Below are 17,649 nucleotides of genomic sequence, written 5' to 3' on the forward strand. Positions count from 1 at the left end.
GTTCTTGTTTCACTCACTTGGAGCACAGTGAGTTATATATTACACAACTGATGGTACCATCATAGGACATATTGACTGTACTTTTCAATACTATTGTTGTTGAACTGTTATTCTTGTGTGATCTTAATACAATATTTGTTTGTGAGTAACAATTGGGGTGGCTTCTCCCTTGATCTTTGACACACAGAATAACACATTTTTCTGCCGTGACTCCTCTCGGGGCTCGGAGGTACACCGTGACCAGGGGGTCGGGGAGGAGCACGTAACAGGATGATCTGAGATGGTGGTGAACAAGTGTCTAGAAGACCTTGAGGGAGGAGTGGGATTGAAGAAAGTGTGGGAGTTTGTTCCAGAGGCAGGAAAAAAAGAGGAATGAAAGAGTGGAGGTGAATCATGATTCTGGATTTTGAGAGTTGACCAGAAGGGGTGGACAAAGCATGGAAAGAGCAGAATGTGCAAGACCAAAATGGAGGTGGAGAAGATGGAGAGACCATTGACTGTCTGCGATGGGAAAGTGATAGGCCCATAGACTCTGCTTCGTCATAGAAGATTCCCCAAATATTGAAGGCTTTCATTTCCACAGCATTAAGCTGAGCAAGTAGTGAGGCAGGGGAGCCATCCTAGATGGGATTGCAGTACTCCATCAGGCTAAGGATAAGGACCCTGTAAGTGGACAGGAGTTCAGGAGTGCCAATGAGGGACTTTGTACGATGCAGGATGGAAGTTAACTTTGAAATGTGGCTTGTCCAAGAAGGATCATGCCTAATAATGAAACTGAGGAGTTTGAGTGACTGTACTTCCTCAAGAAGTTTGTTAAAAAAGTAGATTGAAGGGTTTTCCAGCTGGTCTTTTCTGAAATAGATATAGATAATGACATAGTGGTAGTATGAGATTTATTTGTCAGGATTGAAAGACATATTCCAAGTGTTTGACCAGTTTGTGATTTTTATCAAGGTCTGAAGAGAGGGAAGAGGCTGCATCCTGCCTGTCTGAAGGACGAGGGATGTCACAGGAGATGGTGGAGAAATAATCAAATAGATAGAGGATTTTCCAGAGTCAGAGAGATCATTGATGAAAAGGAAACGGACTGGGCCCAGACCACCGCTTAGGGGCATTCCAGCCTTTTTTTTTTTTTTTTTTTTTGTATTTTTTTTTGTATTTTGTATTTTGTATTTTTTTTTTTTTGTATACAAGATCGAGGCTCGTGAAAGAGCGAACATTAATCACACAGAAAGACAAACAGACACATAAAACAAATAACATCGGGAGCGGTAGACAAGATGGGGAGAGAGGGGGAAGGACACAAACACAACATTTGAGAGCAGGGACCGAGAGACATGGAGACATCGAGAGATCTGTGGGAGGGAGAGGGCTTTGGGGGGGAGGCATGTGAAGGGGGGGAGGCATGTGAAGGGGGGGGGGGGGGGGATTTTAGCTTGGTGATTTAAGATGATTGATTTAAGGTGATTTAAGAATCACTTAGCTTGGTGATTTCACAGCCTAAGCTGCGGGTTAACCTTTTCAGGCGTCCCTCCAATTTGCCACCCCAGAATTCTGGGGTCTGACTCATTACTGAGTCAGCCTAACAACATAAGTTGTCCGCATGCGCATACCCCAAAAACATATAGGAAAGAGGGAAAAGGTTGGGTTTCTCCCTCATAGTTAGTAAGTAATGGGATTAGCTCGTCCCCCAGAGAATCCTAAGATCCCCTGAGGGCCGAAAAATAAACCTCCCTAGGATTGCCACGTACGCCTCTCGGCTCGCTTCTCCTAGGTAAGGGCGGGACCAATGGCCTGAGCCAGACCAACGCCCGGGTGGATCGCCCGGGGCCCCCTAATTCAACAGCAGAACCGCCCAAACCACTCACGTGATCTAGGCCAATCCGTTCTACTGAGGGAATAGACCGTTACGAGCCTTGATGGGGAGAGGCGATGAAAGGATTCCGTTGAGAGCCACACATTGGCTATGAGAGTAGAAGAAGTCAGTAAGCCATGTGGGGAGTTGGCCTTGGATGCCATCGGCAGAGAGTTTGGAGAGAACTTGGTTTGGGTGGCCGAGTTCACGTGGAATTTGAATGGGAAACACCCCGACTCCATATCATCGGTGCAACGTCGTCTTCCACAACACCCCAAATCCACCTCTTTAAATCCCCAACTTCTTTCCTGAAATGCCTAGAAGTGTTCATTTGCTTTATACCGTGTACCCTTCCCTCCTCCCCCAGCCCTCCCCCTTACACAGATCCATCGACGTCCCTGTTCTCTTCTGTTGTTGTGCTTATGTGCTTCCCTCTCTCCCTCTCTTGTCTCCCGCTCCTTCATCGCATGTTTTATGTGTGCACGTTTTCATGTTCAATGTGTTAGCTCTTACACGAGCCTCGATTCTGTATATAAACAATTAAAAAAAAAAAAAAAATTCTCCAATTTCAGAATGCACAGATAATTATCTGATTTCTGAACTGTGCTTCACAGCATACATTTACGGCAGGACACTTTTGTAACAAATCTCCAGTATTACCTTAACCTGAGAAAAAAGATCAACTGAAAGCACTAGTCCAGTGCTTCTCAACCTTTATTATTTTGCGGCACATTTTTGAGTTTGCTCGATCCTCACGGCACTCCAAGCCATATTTTTTTCACTTCATTGTCTGTTATGTTTTCATCACCCATTGGTCATTGGAAGGAAGAGTAAAAATTCCCTTTTTTACCTAGTTGAGCAAATTATATCAAACAGTGCATGAGCAAATTAAATATTTCAAGTGATGTACAAAATATTTCAAACAATGATATAAATTAATTTGACGTTTTATTTTGAAATCAAGTGAGAAATGGGAGGCCTGAACTTTCATTTGGCACGAGTGATAGACTTGTGGATGTCTCGAGGAACCGAGGTACTTGATGTTCGGCTCTATGCTAGAAAGGGTTACACGAAGCTCCTGATCCAAGATCTTTAGTATGACCACTTGTTGTTCTTGATAAGTGTTAATGTTGAGAGGCTCACTTCACAAAGTTGTGTTGTTGTAAACGGGTGTGTTGTTGAAAATGTTGTTGAAAAACGGCTCAAACTCTCTAAGCATTCTTTTCTTCTGGCGCACATCAGGGGGTGAGATGTTAGATAGGACTGGGAGTCATTGCACGTGTGTTGATTTCATTGTACCGCTGATTATCCGCAACGGTGTTTTCAGTTCAGTTTCCAAGTGTTTTGTGTGGCTGCTCTCTGGCCAAACAGGAGAACAGCAGAGTACACAACCAAGGGTGTAAAGAGTGCGTGCACTTGATCCCCACCTGGTGTCTGTTAGTTTCCAGATGATGTTTATCAGTATCGGTAAGGTGGGGGTGGTTGGAGGATAGAGAGAGTTGGTTGAAGACAGAGGGGAATGGAGGCGTTTCGAGGTCAATGCAGGACAGGAGCTTAGTGCCATCGGACCTCACCCATTATAAAGGGAAGAGGAGGAGGAGGAGAAGAAGAAGATGTTTACCCTGGTCTTGATATTTTCTGTGACCTGTTTTCAGTGTTCGTGGAACATGAGGCTGCAGTGAAGCATGACTCCAAGGTATTTGGGTTGTGGTTCGTTCTTGATTGGTTTTCCACAAAAGGAAACATGGAGTTTGCTGTTAAACAGGCAGTAACTATCGTCTTAGTTTGGTTTGAGCAGATGCACCAGTCGATGAAGTATTGCTCCGTTACCTTTAACTCCCAGGGCAGCGTACTGCTGAGATCTTCAAGGTTGATTGCTTGGGAAGCAAGGGAAAGATAATCTGTGTCGGCAAACTTTCTGGAGGTGGTGTAACTTTCTGGAGCCATACCATATAATACGCCGATGAAAAGTCAATTAGTGCACCACCTTTCGTGAGCATGCATTGGTAGCCAGCCTCAATGTGGGTGGTAAGTGCAGCTAATATCAGGTCTGAAGCCTGCTTGTTCCTTGGAAAAGTTGGGCTCTACCTATGGAGAGAGCCTGGCGAGAAGGACACACTCGAACAACCTCCATGTCATATATGGCAGAGATATTGGCCGATAGCTAGATGGGTCAGCAGCAGGTTTGGCACCTCACTGAACTTAAGGTTCAGAGTGCGATCGCTCTTGAGGTCTATAAATTCCTCTCATGCCTTCAGAGAAAGCTCCTTGACCGATGCCTTTACAGATGAAGCCAAAAGATCACGAACGCAGTTTTACTGTTCCATCGATTTTCTTTATTCTCCTCTAATTACGAAAGAGACTTTGACACAGCACACCAGTTGCAAAGCACTGGACTAAAAGGTTCTCTCTTGGTTCTGAAGAGTTTATTATTCCGAAGTTAAAGAGTTTATTTAAATTTCTAAATTTATTCATCGAGATTTCCAGTTGTGCTTCCAAGTAATGATTATTTGGCCGTCGTTAGGTGTTTTACTTTTCTGGCTTTGTGTGCAGGTTCCTCCAGGCTGGACATTGTAGATTGGGCGCCCAGTGTGTTCTTGCCCACTCCCCCGAGGAGCTCCTCGAGTGGAAGCAGCGACACCCCGGCTGTTTGCAGCTCAACGATATTGATAAAGGCTATGCTGAAACCTTGCTCGAGAAGTGGTTGAACGCAGTGGACCAATCATCTGTGGTATGTTTGGTTTCTGCATTGCTCTGTGACAATAATCACCTATATTACAGTAAGTTCTCCTCCGATGTCGTTAACGTGCCCCTAAAAAGTGTGAATATGGAGAAAACGCGGTTGTCAGAAACGAATGTTCCGATTCAAATTGATGTAAATAACATTTAATGTAACCCAAGTCGAAATTTTTGGCAACAAAAACACCTTTGATGAGTCAGAAAATTCATATTTTTGTACATTTATATTCAACTAGGCGAAAGCACACGGCGTTGCCCAGGTTCTATTTGAATGAATTTAATACGATAATTCAGCTCAGCTTTTAATTGCGAAATGGGCCCAGCACGGCCGAGGTGGCCTATAACATTCCCGGGGCCCGTCCCGACATTTTTTGTTTCAGAGGTTTCCTCCTATCTTTCACCGTTCAGGAGATTAGCGTGTGCATACAAACAAACAAACAAAAACTTTCTTTTATATACAGTCACGTGAAAAAGTAAGTACACCCCATGTAAAGTTTTGACCTTTTCAACATATTTCAACATACAGCTATTTGATCTTCATTTCAACAATATTGATAGATAAAGGTGATATAATATAACAAATATCATGAAACATTTACATTTTGTAGTCCATTGTAGAATTTAAATAAACATAAATGCAAATTTTGTATGTGGAAAAAGTAAGTACACCCCTACATTTATCACTACTTCAAATATCTAAAATTAGAATCAGGTGCACCAGCTCAGGTGCAAATGATTAGAACATCGTTAGAGAGGATCTTGGAGGAACCTGTCTTATTTAAACCTCAGACATTTAGTTTGGTTTGCTCTTTGTTGTTGAAGTGTGCGGCGTCACCATGCCTAGATCAAAAGAGCTCTCTGGGGCCTTCAGAAAGAAGGTTATAGATGCCTACGAGTCTGGGAAGGGATTTAAAAATATCTCCAAACAATTTGAAATCAATCATTCGACTGTTCTCGGAGTGTTCTCGGACACTCTGGAGAGGTGTTCTCGGAGGACACGTTTGCTGTCCAGAAAGAACATCAGGGCAAGACTAAAGTTTGCCAATGAACACCATGGCAAAGACCAGCACTTCTGGAACAATGTACTCTGGACAGATGAACCAAAGTTAGAGCTATTTGGCCACAGTACCAGAAGACATGTTTGGCAAAAACCAAAGACAGCATTTGACCACAAGAACCTGATACCAACTGTAAAGCATGGTGGTGGAAATATTATGGTTTGGGGCAGCTTTGCTGCATCAGGGCCTGGGCAGCTCACCATCATAGAAACCAATATGAATTCTTCATTGTACCAGAGGGTGCTTGAGAATAATGTGAGGCCATCTGTCGGAAAGTTGAAGCTCAACCGAAGGTGGACCTTGCAACATGACAATGACCCTAAACATACCAGTAAATCCACCAAGGAATGGCTGAAAAGAAAGAAATGGAGGGTTCTGGCATGGCCAAGTCAAAGTCCGGATCGAAATCCCATCGAGATGTTGTGGGGGGATTTGAAACGACCTGTGCATGCAAGAAACCCCTCAAACATCGCACAGCTGAAAGAATTCTGCATGGAGGAGTGGGCAAAAATTTCTCCCAGTCGATGTCAGAGACTGGTAGACAGTTATAAGAAACGCCTACCTGAGGTTATTTCTGCCAAAGGGGGCAATACCATCTATTAGAGCCAAGGGTGTACTTACTTTTTCCACATGCGAAATTTGCATTTATGTTTATTTAAATTATACAATGGACTACAAAATGAAAATGTTTCATGATATTTGTTATATTATATCACCTTTATCTGTCAATATTGTTGAAATGAAGATCAAATAGCTGTATGTTGAAATATGTTGAAAAAGTCAAAACTTTACATGGGGTGTACTTACTTTTTCACGTGACTGTATATAGATAGAAGATAGATAACATCCTAGTGTTGAGATAAAACTAAATACAGTACTTGCGTCAGTGGAACAGCATCCTCGGCATCTTGTGCAGTATATCTACTGTACGCATCAGGATGAAAAGCAACGAGAGGCGGATGTGCCTATCCCCCTACCCACACCATCTTGGTCTTTGTTCAGCATCCGCTCGGTAACACAAAGGACAATGAGCATGCCACAAAGAAGCAAAGGAAATCCATAGCCCACTCCACCATTTTCTCTCACACTCTACCTCCACAAGCTTCATCCACGACCATCATCAGTGAGAACTTGCATCGTCATGTTGCTTTTTTGTTATTTTTATAATGCTTTTATTACTTGCAAAATCGAAGATTTTTCAAGTGTATTGGTCGGTTGCATTTGTTATTCTGTTTGTTTGTTTGTCTGTCCTTCACTCGCCTACAGGTCACAATTCTAAACCGATTGTCATGAAACTTCACCAACTTGTAGAGGTCGTCACAATTGAGAAGCCTGTTGATTTTGACGTCAAAGGTCATCTTGAGGTCAAATTTCTAAAATTCTCATTTTTCAACTGATTGACTTGAAAATTGAACAGCATTTGCACATTACAAACAACAACAACAACAACATGCATTTTAAGGCCATTTTCCCTGCTAGAGCGGGGGTTAGCCTTGCGGTCCCCATGACAATCTTCTCCATTTTGCCCTATTTTCTGCATCTCTCCTTGTTAACCCCCTTGCCCGCATTTCTTCTTCCACCATTTTTAGCCAAGTCTTTCTCGGTCTTCCCCGTCCTCTACTTCCTTCTACATTAACTTCCATCACTCTTCTCAACCAGTCACTTTCATCCTTCCTCAACACATGACCAAACCATCTCAACCTGTTCCTCTTCATAGCATCAATCACAGGCAATATTCCCATCATCTTTCGCAATTCATCATTTGTCTTCCTCTCTCTCAACGATACTCCGCACATCCATCGAACCATTCGCATTTCCACCCTTTCCAGCCTTCGTTGCTGCTCTACGTTCATTACCCATGTCTCGCTCCCATAAATCATAACACTTCTCACACATGCAGCATACACCTTTCCCTTCAGCTTCAGCGACACTCTCCTCCTCATCAGCACGCCACTCAGTTCCCGAAACTTCTTCCATGCACATCTCACTCGAGCAACCGTTGCCGAGTCTGATCCACCTTCTCCATTCAGCATGTCTCTGAGGTAGCAAAATGTTTTCACACTTTCCAGCTTCACGCCGTCTCCAAGATCCAACTCAACATTTCCTCCATCTGCAGCTCCCTCTGTGCACACCTTACATTTGAATGTAGCTGCCACACTGGTAAATGACCCTCTCACACCACTACATTTTTGATGAACCCACTCAGCGCACATTGTACATTGAATGGAGTTCACTCCGACACCCTTCCTGCACACAGCACACGGCCACTTCCCAGTTCTTTCCACCTCACCACATGCTTTACCACTTGCCATCACCTTCGTCTTTCCGATATTCCCCCTTTTGTCTCCATACATTCCTTCCACTTGTTCATCTTTTCCTTCAGTCCATCCATACTTTCCGCAATCAACACCAGATCATCTGCATACAACAACTCCCACGGTAAACCCTCCTTTACGTAAACTTTACGTTCTGTCCTTCACTCGCCTACAGGTCACAATTCTAAACCGATTGTCATGAAACTTCACCAACTTCTAGAGGTCGTCACAATTGAGAAGCCTGTTGATTTTGACGTCAAAGGTCATCTTGAGGTCAAATTTCTAAAATTCTCATTTTTCAACTGATTGACTTGAAAATTGAACAGCATTTGCACATTGAGTCAGTAAATTGGGAACCAACTATTTTTGAGGTCACAAGGTCAAAGGTTAATTCAAAGTCAAACTTGTAATATCAATTTTCTTCTGAAAAATCATCACTTTTAATCGGATTGACCCGAGCTTTGATTAAGATTTTAATCTTAATGAAATGGACAATTTGATGTATCCATGGAAATTTTTTATTTTGGGGAGGGGTAGATTTTGCAAGTATCGTGTTCTGCATGACATCTTCTTGTTAATTTTATTTGTTTTGTGAGGTACTGTATTTCCAAATAATGTGTGTGAGGGAGGAAAGTCAAAAGATGCGGCATACTGACGGGAACTGACGACGTTATATGGAAACACGACTTTGTAGGAGAACTTATTTTATGTACTGTACTTACTGTACATGCTGTACCACCGATAACTTTCCCCTGTTGGTTAGCGTTGTTGTTGTAAACGACGTTGTTGGAAGCGATGTACGAGAATTTACTGCACTGCATTAATGTAATTGGACAACTGAATATCAGTAACTGTAATCCATAATGATTACTCATGTTAAGACCTGTAATGTAAATCCATTTACCATTAAGTTTGTCGGGTTTAAATTTTTGTAATTGCTTTTGGTGGCTGGGGATAAGGGTGTGGGGTAGGGAGAGGGGGATAGTGAGGGAAGGGGTGGAGGGTGGATGTTGGAGGGGGTGGAAGTGATCTTCTCCTGAACTTGGCTCGAAGTCAAGACCCTAGGATCTTAGGGCAGCCATTTTAGCCATTAAGCCAACACCAGGCTCATGCGCACAGAGGAGCAAGTTAATCTTTTTTAGTCTGTCTGGCAGGCAATCAAAATTGAAAATCATTCCAAACAGGAAACTTACTGTTTTTAGGGGTGTCATAAAGGACACAAACAACACACACAAAAAAAAAATTTAACGTGCTGTCAAATAAATAAAAACCCGTCATTGTCATTCAATTTCTGACTCTGGGGTTTCTTCCCATAAGATACCTTAGATTACAGATTGTAGACATTTGCAGAAGACATTTTCAAATGATTAATTCCTTGTTGTCTTTTCTCATCAGTTGTGCTTCTGGAACAATTGTCTTTTTGTGTAACACAGAGCTTATAATCTCACTTTTGAAAGATTTTCTGCTTGTTTCGTGCATTTTCAGATGGTCAGTGCTCTCGATGGCATCCGGGTGCATCACAGTCCTGAGCTGAACCTGTCTGTAAGCGACAAGAATTGCACAAACTTATGGACGTTCACATTGAAGTGCCAGGTCTGTATCCACAATCCAACAGCAGGGTTTGGGAAAAAATGGTCTCGCACAACCCACACCACTTTACAAGGTCTGATTTCCTATTCTGTTGGGATAATCCTTCTGGAACATTTCTAGGGTGGCTGTCACTTCAGATTGTCTGATCACCTTATTCTTTTTTTTTTTTTTTTTTTGTATACAAGATCGAGGCTCGTGTAAGAGCTAAATCTCGAGTAAGATCGAGATTTCTTAATGCCGATGTTTGTGGAACGATGACATGCAGTTTTTGCACAATAATTATTTGCTGCTGGTAATACGGCTTTTTATCATGGCGAGACCTGTGTGCTTTGGGGTCCTGACTCTTGCATTTGACGATCAGTGGAGAATATATTGTGCAACCATGAGGATTCTCACCTCGTCCAGGTTTCTGCATTCTGGAGAAAAGTCCCTAGCATGATTACTGTAATTCGCAGAAATGACCCAGTGGAAGTGCCAATATAGACTGTCTGGAATATTAGTGTTATGTTTGTGGGGGTAGATGATGAAATACCATAGTACAGATAGGATTGTATAGGAATAGCATGGACCGTGGACACGTAGGAGACATCTTGGTGTATTAACTAGGGAAACTGGAGCTTAAGGTTGTTTATGTGTCTTCACACAGGGGGTGGAGTGGTGTTATCTAGATTGGGGTTAAGGTAGTTTTCCCCCAGTTTGTGATTGCCTCCTGTGGCTTTTCTCTACTTTTTAAAATTTTTACATTTACAAGGCCGACCATGCGAAACCTGCCATTAACGAACAATCACTGACATAACTGCCGACAGAACCACAGAACATTCCCGGTCGGGCTAAACCCTGCCTCACCACCGCCGACAGGACCCGATCATTTGCCGATCGAAAAATAAACCCCACCTCCCAGGGATCGTAACTGACAGGCTTCGTCATTGGTCGAGAGGACATGGGATGCGTCGAGAGAGCTTGGCCGTTGGTCGGCGTGATGTCAGTGCTAGAAGGTTTGAGGGAAGGAAGAAGAAGTCTCTCTCTCTCACTCGTTCTGGCTTTCGTCTCGAGCCGTCGCTGTTGTTTCGGGTGCGCTTGTGAGGAGATGTTTCGGAGCTTTGTGGAACCTTTGTAATGTTGGAGGACTGTGGTGCTTTTTGGGGGAGCTGGAAGCCGCGTCTCGCTTAGCGGTGGAAGCGAGGAAGGGCCGTTGGATTGCTTGCTCACACCTCGGCGTTTTCGCCGCCATTGTTCGAGCGTTTTCGCCGCCATTGTTCGAGCGTTTTCGCCGCCATTGTTCGACCGTTTTCCGCGCGGTTGGCTGCGTGGGCTGCAACAACTACCAAGCCCTTGGAAGAATTTTGTGACTAGAAATGAGTACCGACCGACTCGATCAAACATTTTAAAAATTTTTATCTTCCCCAAATGGAGAAGATTGTCATGGCTAACCTGCAAGGCTAACCCCCGCTCTGGCAGGGAAAATGGCCTTAAAATGCCTGTTGTTGTTGTCGTCCCCCCTTGTTCGTATTCGTGTCTGAGTTGGGAACACTCACATTAGAGAATTTTAGTCTACCTCACCTTTCATTGTTATTTGATGTATTACGTTCATTAAATCATTATTGTAGCATTTTGTTGTTGTTGTTGTTGTTGTGTTGTCTTTCTCTGTTCATGGGTCCGAGAATAAACCCCCGTGGCTTCCGTCTGAGGTAAGTGCTTTGGTTTCTTCACCCACCAGTTTCGGTTGCGCGCCTCGGAATTGAGGACTGTTACGGCTATTTGTCACCCGGCGGTATTAACCGCCGGGGCTGACACGACAATAGTTTTTGCTGAGGCAAGATTAAAATCTGTGACGTTTATACAAATCCCGTCACACTGAGCAATATCACCCATGATCAGCATTGCAGTGGCAGAAGGCTGGTGCCCTCTGCCTGGTCACAAGCATGATTATCACCTGTGGATGTTTTGGGCACCAGGATGGATCAGCTACTTGTTTGAAAGCCGTTATCCATGTTTGAAACCATCTTGCAGAGCGATGGAACTGGTATACACCAGATCTTGCTGCTTTTTAACTTGAGCTTGCAGACTACCATCCTATTCCCAAAAACCTCATCATTCTGAGCTTCAAATTCTGCCTGGTGTACTTGGTGACCTTTTCAGGGCCAATACCTTATACGAATATCTCAAGAAGAAACTTGTACTTACTGAGTAGACTGTCCAAGTCATATGCCCTACGAACCACCAAATCAGGTTTATGATCATTAACTGATGTACTAAAAGCACTGCCATATTTGTCATAATAATGTATTCACAGGCCTTGAAAGCTCAATGCTTGATGTTAGATTTGCTGGCTAGGCATTAGATCTTGTTGATGTTAGTTTAATGAGCGTTCGAATAGCGAAGGTTTGCTACGATAAATGGTTTCATTTAGGTCAATCCATTGCTTAACTAAGGTCTTCATTTGCTTCGGTGAAAGAGCCGTCCCCACAACGCAGTGTCTGGTGATTGAGCAAGGTGATAACGTTTTTCCTGCCGATTATCAATTTAATAGGGCGATTACCTTTTCAGAAGTCTTGCGAATAATTTACTTTTCAGAATAAAAGGGATAAAAATTGCCTTCTCGTATGGAAACTTGCTCAAGATTGTTTTGATAAATGTTACAACTAAATTAACTTTATTATTGCGTTGCTGTCTTTATTATTAGGTAAATGATATTATTATGTTAATTGCAACTAAAACCATCGTTATACCAAGCATATGGCTTTGTGAGTAGACCGAAAAATTAGGGTTAGGAAAGGAAGTGTAATCTATATACATCTTTTCAAGTGTTTGTGCACTTGTACGTTATTATTTCACGGCCAAACCTAAGTACCTAAAGGCAGCAACTTTTGGGGATATGTGCTTTGGGGATACTAGTTTTTGTTAACATCCGTTTTGAGGCCATAAGAGGCCACTATAAGCTTTATATTGGGATGTGGGTGCAGGCAGTTCTGCCACTGGCCTGCATGTAAAAGGTAACTATCATGAGGCCAATAACTCCATGGCTTTTCAATGTCCATCACATCCTGAAACCACCGCAGGGAAAAGCTCACTCAGCTGGCAGCACCGGATATCACCCCCACCCACCTCCCAGGCCAGCGCCAGGTAGCCCCTGCTAGTTTTTCCATAATAAATAATGGAAAACGAGCTCCCGCATAACTAAGGCTCGCTATACCAAGGGGTATAAATATACGAAACGAAACCCCTTTGTTAAGCGGGGGATACTTGTACATGCAACATGTCTTCATCGCCTTTTTCATGCAGCCTGTCTTCAAAGTATTAGGAGTCAACAAACGGATTCATCTCAACATTGGAAGACACCACTGTTATGTCACAATATTGGGTTGGCCTGTCTATCACTTGCATCTCAACACAAGATCTGATTTATCCCATATACTGTGTGGCTTTGTCAATTGTTGCCTTCATGTGCACGTACACATCTGATAATGTCCTTGCCCAGCACATGATATATGTACAAACTCTTCCATCAGCCTTTGACAATTCAAACTTTTTTTTCCTTTTTTTTTTGTATACTGAATCGAGGCTCGTGAAAGAGCTGACATTTACTTCACAAACAAATCAACCAGACAAACAAAATATATAAAAAGAGGGAGCGGAAGACAAGAGAAGGGGAAGCACACAAACACTTGAGAGCACACAACATTTAAGAGCAGGGAGATGTGTGGGCGGGAGAGGGCTTGGGGGGAGGATGTGTGGGAAGGGGGGGGGGGGGGTGGGAGAAGTATAAAACACAAGGACACCAAGGACTTCCAGGACAGAAGTTGGTATTTCAAAAAAGTGGAATTGGGGTGAAATTAGCAGGGATAGAAAAGATCAAGGTTTTGGATGGGGGAAGATAAGAGATGGTGGTGAACAGCTGTTTTAATGACCTGGAGGATGGAGTGGGATTGAAGAGAGTGAGGGAGTTTGTTCCAGAGGTGGGAGAAAAGAGGAATGAAGGAGTGAAGGTGAGCACAGAGTCTTGATTTTGGCAGTTTAACCATAAGAGGGTTGCAGGCAGATCTTGTGCGACCTGTCGGAATATTTGCGGGACAGAGCCCAGAGAGAGCTGGGGGGCAAGGCCAGAGAGGAGTCGGTAGAAGACGGAAAGACCACCAACCTGCCTGCGGTGAGTGAGTGAGAGGCCCTTGGAGTTAGCTTCATCGCGGGAGATTCCAATGATTCTGAATGCTTTGGTTTCAACAGCGTGAAGACGAGCTAGGTGTGAGGCAGGAGCACCAGCCCAGTGGGGAGAGCAGTATTCCATTGAGCTGCGGATGAAAGCCTTGTATGTGGTGAGGAGCTCAGGTGTGCCAAGGAAGGACTGGCTTTGGAGGCCAGATTTGAAATGTGGTTTTCCCAGGAAAGATCATGGCAGATAGTGAGACCCAAAAGCTTGAGTGACAGAACTTCTTGGAGAGGATTATTCAGAAAGTGGATGGGAGGGTTGTCCAGTCGGTCTTTTCGGAGAGACATCGTAAGAGTGTGAGATTTGTCAGGATTGAAAGACATGTTCCACTTGTTTGCCCAGTCTGTGATTTTGTCCAGGTCTGCAGAGAGTGAGGAGGCTGCAGACTGCCGATCTGAGGGATGAAGAATGGAGCGACAGAGAGTAGAGTCATCAGCAAAGAGATGGAGAGGATTTTCAAGAGAGTCAGAGAGATCATTGATGAAGACCAGAAAAAGCACAGGGCCCAGAACACTGCCTTGGGGAACTCCAGCCTGAACAAGAAGAGGAGATGAGAGAAACCCATTCAGGGCCACACGTTGACTACGACCAGAGAGGAAGTCCGCCAGCCATGCGTGGAGATTTCCATGGATACCAAAAGAGGAGAGTTTGGTGAGCAGAGCGGGGTGCCAGACCGTATCGAAGGCACGTGATATGTCAAGGGAGACAGCTCTAATTTCCTGTTTGGCATTGAGGACCTCCATCCATTGTTGAGAAAGCAGAAGCAGCATGTCCAGAGTCAAGTGACCAGGTCTGAAACCAAATTGATGATCAGAGATCAAGCCATTGGAGAAGAGGAAAGATTTCATAACTGAAGCAATGATGGAATCCATGACTTTGCTGATAATTGGGAGAAGGCTGATTGGTCTGTAGTTGCTGGGATCTGTTTTTGCACCTTTTTTGTGCAAAGCGGTGATGTTGGCAGATTTCCAAGCAGATGGCAGATGACCTTGAGCAAAAGAGAGGGTGAAGAGAACAGATAGAGGGAGTGAAAGAGCGGAAGAACAGGATTTTAGGACCCGTGGGCTGATGCCGTCAGGTCCAGTTGCAGAATCAGAGTCGAGGGTTGACAGAAACTTAGAGTTGAGGCATTCAGCTTTTTCACGTGCGGAGTCAGCCATGTGGCCGTTTGAGGTGAGGGAGGGGATGGAGGGGGAACAAACACCAGAAACAGATTTGACCAGATGCCACCAGGATTTGGAAGAGGGAGACAGATAAGAGAGTTCTGTCCTGAGAACGGAGAGATATTGTTTCCTGGCTCTCCTGAGGGTGGACACACACTTGTGTGTCCTTGTTAAGTCGCTCAATGTTTGTCAGTGGGCTAGCCATAAACCACTTGTTGTATGATTGAAAATGATCACATGACACCCCATAATGATATCATTATTTCTCCTACTTTACCAGTGTAAAACATATTGTGCCACCTTTTTATCATTTCACCAGTCAGTTGATTTACCCTTTGCTACGTTTGTTTTCAGCCTACTTACCGTCTCTCGCACATCGCCCTGCTGCATGACTCTGACCGGCCGTACTTCTCCATCGACTCGATCTTTTGCTGCTCCTCCAAAGGCCCAGAGGATCCTGCAGATGAAGAATCCATTGAACTGAAAGACTATGCGCTGCTTCACGGCAATGCTCATCCACCAGCGATTGGGAAAGGAACCCAGGAGTGGCACCAACAGGCCGGCCAGTGCAACACGCAAGGGCATGCGGGCTCCAGCGAAGCTGTGTACACTGTTAGGCTGCGTTTTTCTGCAGATGTGCATGGATCCTTCCAACAGACGATCGTGTTTGATTTTGGTTTTGATCCTGTCCTGGCGCTTTCCGTCTCTGTCTGCACAACCAGTACCTACGGTAACATATTGTTAACAACTTGGTATATATACACACTACGGTACAGTAATACCTCACTTGGCGCTACCCCGTAGAATGTTGATTTGTTGTGGAGCTCTTTGTCCTTGAGAGTATTTCTTTCACTAAAAAAAAAAAATGAAGAAAATCCATAACATGTAGCACTCGCCAAGTAAACACACCTGTCACCATTGTTTGCATTGCATGCACACACTCTGTGCCAATCAGGTGGAAGTGGTTTGTGCATTAGACTTGGCTACGTTGACCATGAGAACAATATTATCAACAATGCAGACAATATAAAAGCTTCTGTGCAGTCCACCAAACGTCTTTGTTAACAGAGACAAAGTTAAACTTGTTCAAGGAGCAGTTTGTCAGAGAATATGGAGAGCCAGGTAAGCTTGGTGCAACAGGTTTAAGCGCTGCAGTAACTCGCACAACATCCGTATCAGTGGTGACCTTGCGAGTACAGATTACCAGGCATCCCTTGAATACCCTGAGCTGTTGTTTACTGTATATTACAGTGTTTATAAAGTAATATGTTTACCATCTGTATTATTATTAGCAATATTCCCGATAACCCAATGAGGCCCTCATATACTGCTCATGCGGAAGAAATGATGCTGTCGGGAACAAATCTCCATATAAACCATGGTAAAACGATCCCTTTTAGCACTCTCTTTTCCAGGAATGCATCCTCAGCACAAAGCTAGGTATTACTGTACCACCTTTCTGTGTCTGTTAAGAATATCTTGTGCCTATAACAAGTATGTCTTGTTTTCCCAACCTGACCAAGCAGCAGAAAGCACCAAAGAGGAACTGCTTCTCTCTGGGCTTCGCTGGGACTGTGGCGACCCTACGTTCGTGATCATGCCATATCAGGTTCCAGAGAACACAGGTGAGGCAGACAAACCTGTGCAAATGTGAAAAACTTTGTTAATGAATACGGGACTTTCAAAATGACATACGAATGCTAAATGAGGCCTTTTGCGCATGCACTGTGTGTGCGTGTTTACACCGACTTGGTTCGACTCGCCGGGCACTTTTAACCTGTTGTTACTAGCGCAAAATCTATAATCAAATTGCCTTTTAAACATAATTTTCAACATTTAGACAAATGAGTGGCAATTTCAAAATGGTTTACCATAATTGCTCCGTTCCTAAATGAAAATCGGACTCATGAAATTACGACAAATATCCGTGAATGAGACTGAGAGGTGTTGCTTTCCCATAATTTCCTGTTAATACAATTAGCAGCCTTCGTGAAATACAGTAAAATACACAATTTGGTGTCTGTTTGTCTGTTTGTCTGACTGCGATTTATTCGGTTGTTACTTGTCCCATGTCAACCAAACTTGACAGGACGATGAAGGGTCATATGAAGGAGGTTGGAGTGACTTCATTTAACCCCCTCTCCAAGGGGGTTTTCTGCCTTGGGGAAAGTTCATGTTGTGGTGTATATCTGTGTTAAGATAGCTTATCGTGGCGTTTTCCCAAGGCCGCTTTTAATAACAAAAGTAATAACAACAACAATGTTAATAGCATGATATTAATGTTATTACAAAGCAATATAAATACTAAAATCCCACCTCCCCAAGGGGTTTTTCCTCCATGGACAAACGCTGTGTTAACTTGAATAAATCGTTTATTGTGGCGTTTCGTAGGAACACACTTGCCAGAAGTTTTTTATATTGCTTGCCAGAAGCACACTTGCCAGACACACTTGCCAGAAGAACACACAGATCAAGCCTCGCACGAACCACGCGTAATTTGGGTACGTCCGAGCGGATGACGTACCACGTGGTCCGTGCCGATCTCTGGTATTGGAACCCGATTCGAGCGGTTTTATTCGTACCATGCTTAGTCAACAGATGGAAGGGGCGAGATGGTCGAGTAAAAGGAAGAACACAGGTTTAATAACTATTTACACTATTATGTACAAGGGTCGGTAGAAAGCAGAGACACAGAGCAGCCTTATACAGTCTTAACTTATTC

The 17,649-nt window shown here is 43.7% G+C and overlaps 1 protein-coding gene across 3 annotated transcripts in view; it reads left to right on the forward strand.

Annotated features, from left to right (window-relative positions):
• Nucleotides 1–17,649, forward strand: part of LOC137426905 (putative helicase with zinc finger domain) — a 331,899-nt gene that overhangs the window by 12,721 nt on the left and 301,529 nt on the right. For all 3 annotated transcript variants that reach the window (XM_068115906.2, XM_068115908.2, XM_068115907.2), the window contains exons 5-8: nucleotides 4,409–4,586; nucleotides 9,453–9,560; nucleotides 15,282–15,657; nucleotides 16,454–16,552. In XM_068115906.2, coding sequence (XP_067972007.2) covers nucleotides 4,409–4,586; nucleotides 9,453–9,560; nucleotides 15,282–15,657; nucleotides 16,454–16,552 — 761 coding nt within the window. The remainder of the gene's footprint in view (nucleotides 1–4,408; nucleotides 4,587–9,452; nucleotides 9,561–15,281; nucleotides 15,658–16,453; nucleotides 16,553–17,649) is intronic.

The sequence above is a fragment of the Myxine glutinosa genome, chromosome 5 (assembly GCF_964187855.1).
Source record: "Myxine glutinosa chromosome 5, kmMyxGlut1.1, whole genome shotgun sequence".
In the NCBI taxonomy this organism is placed as follows: domain Eukaryota; kingdom Metazoa; phylum Chordata; class Myxini; order Myxiniformes; family Myxinidae; genus Myxine; species Myxine glutinosa.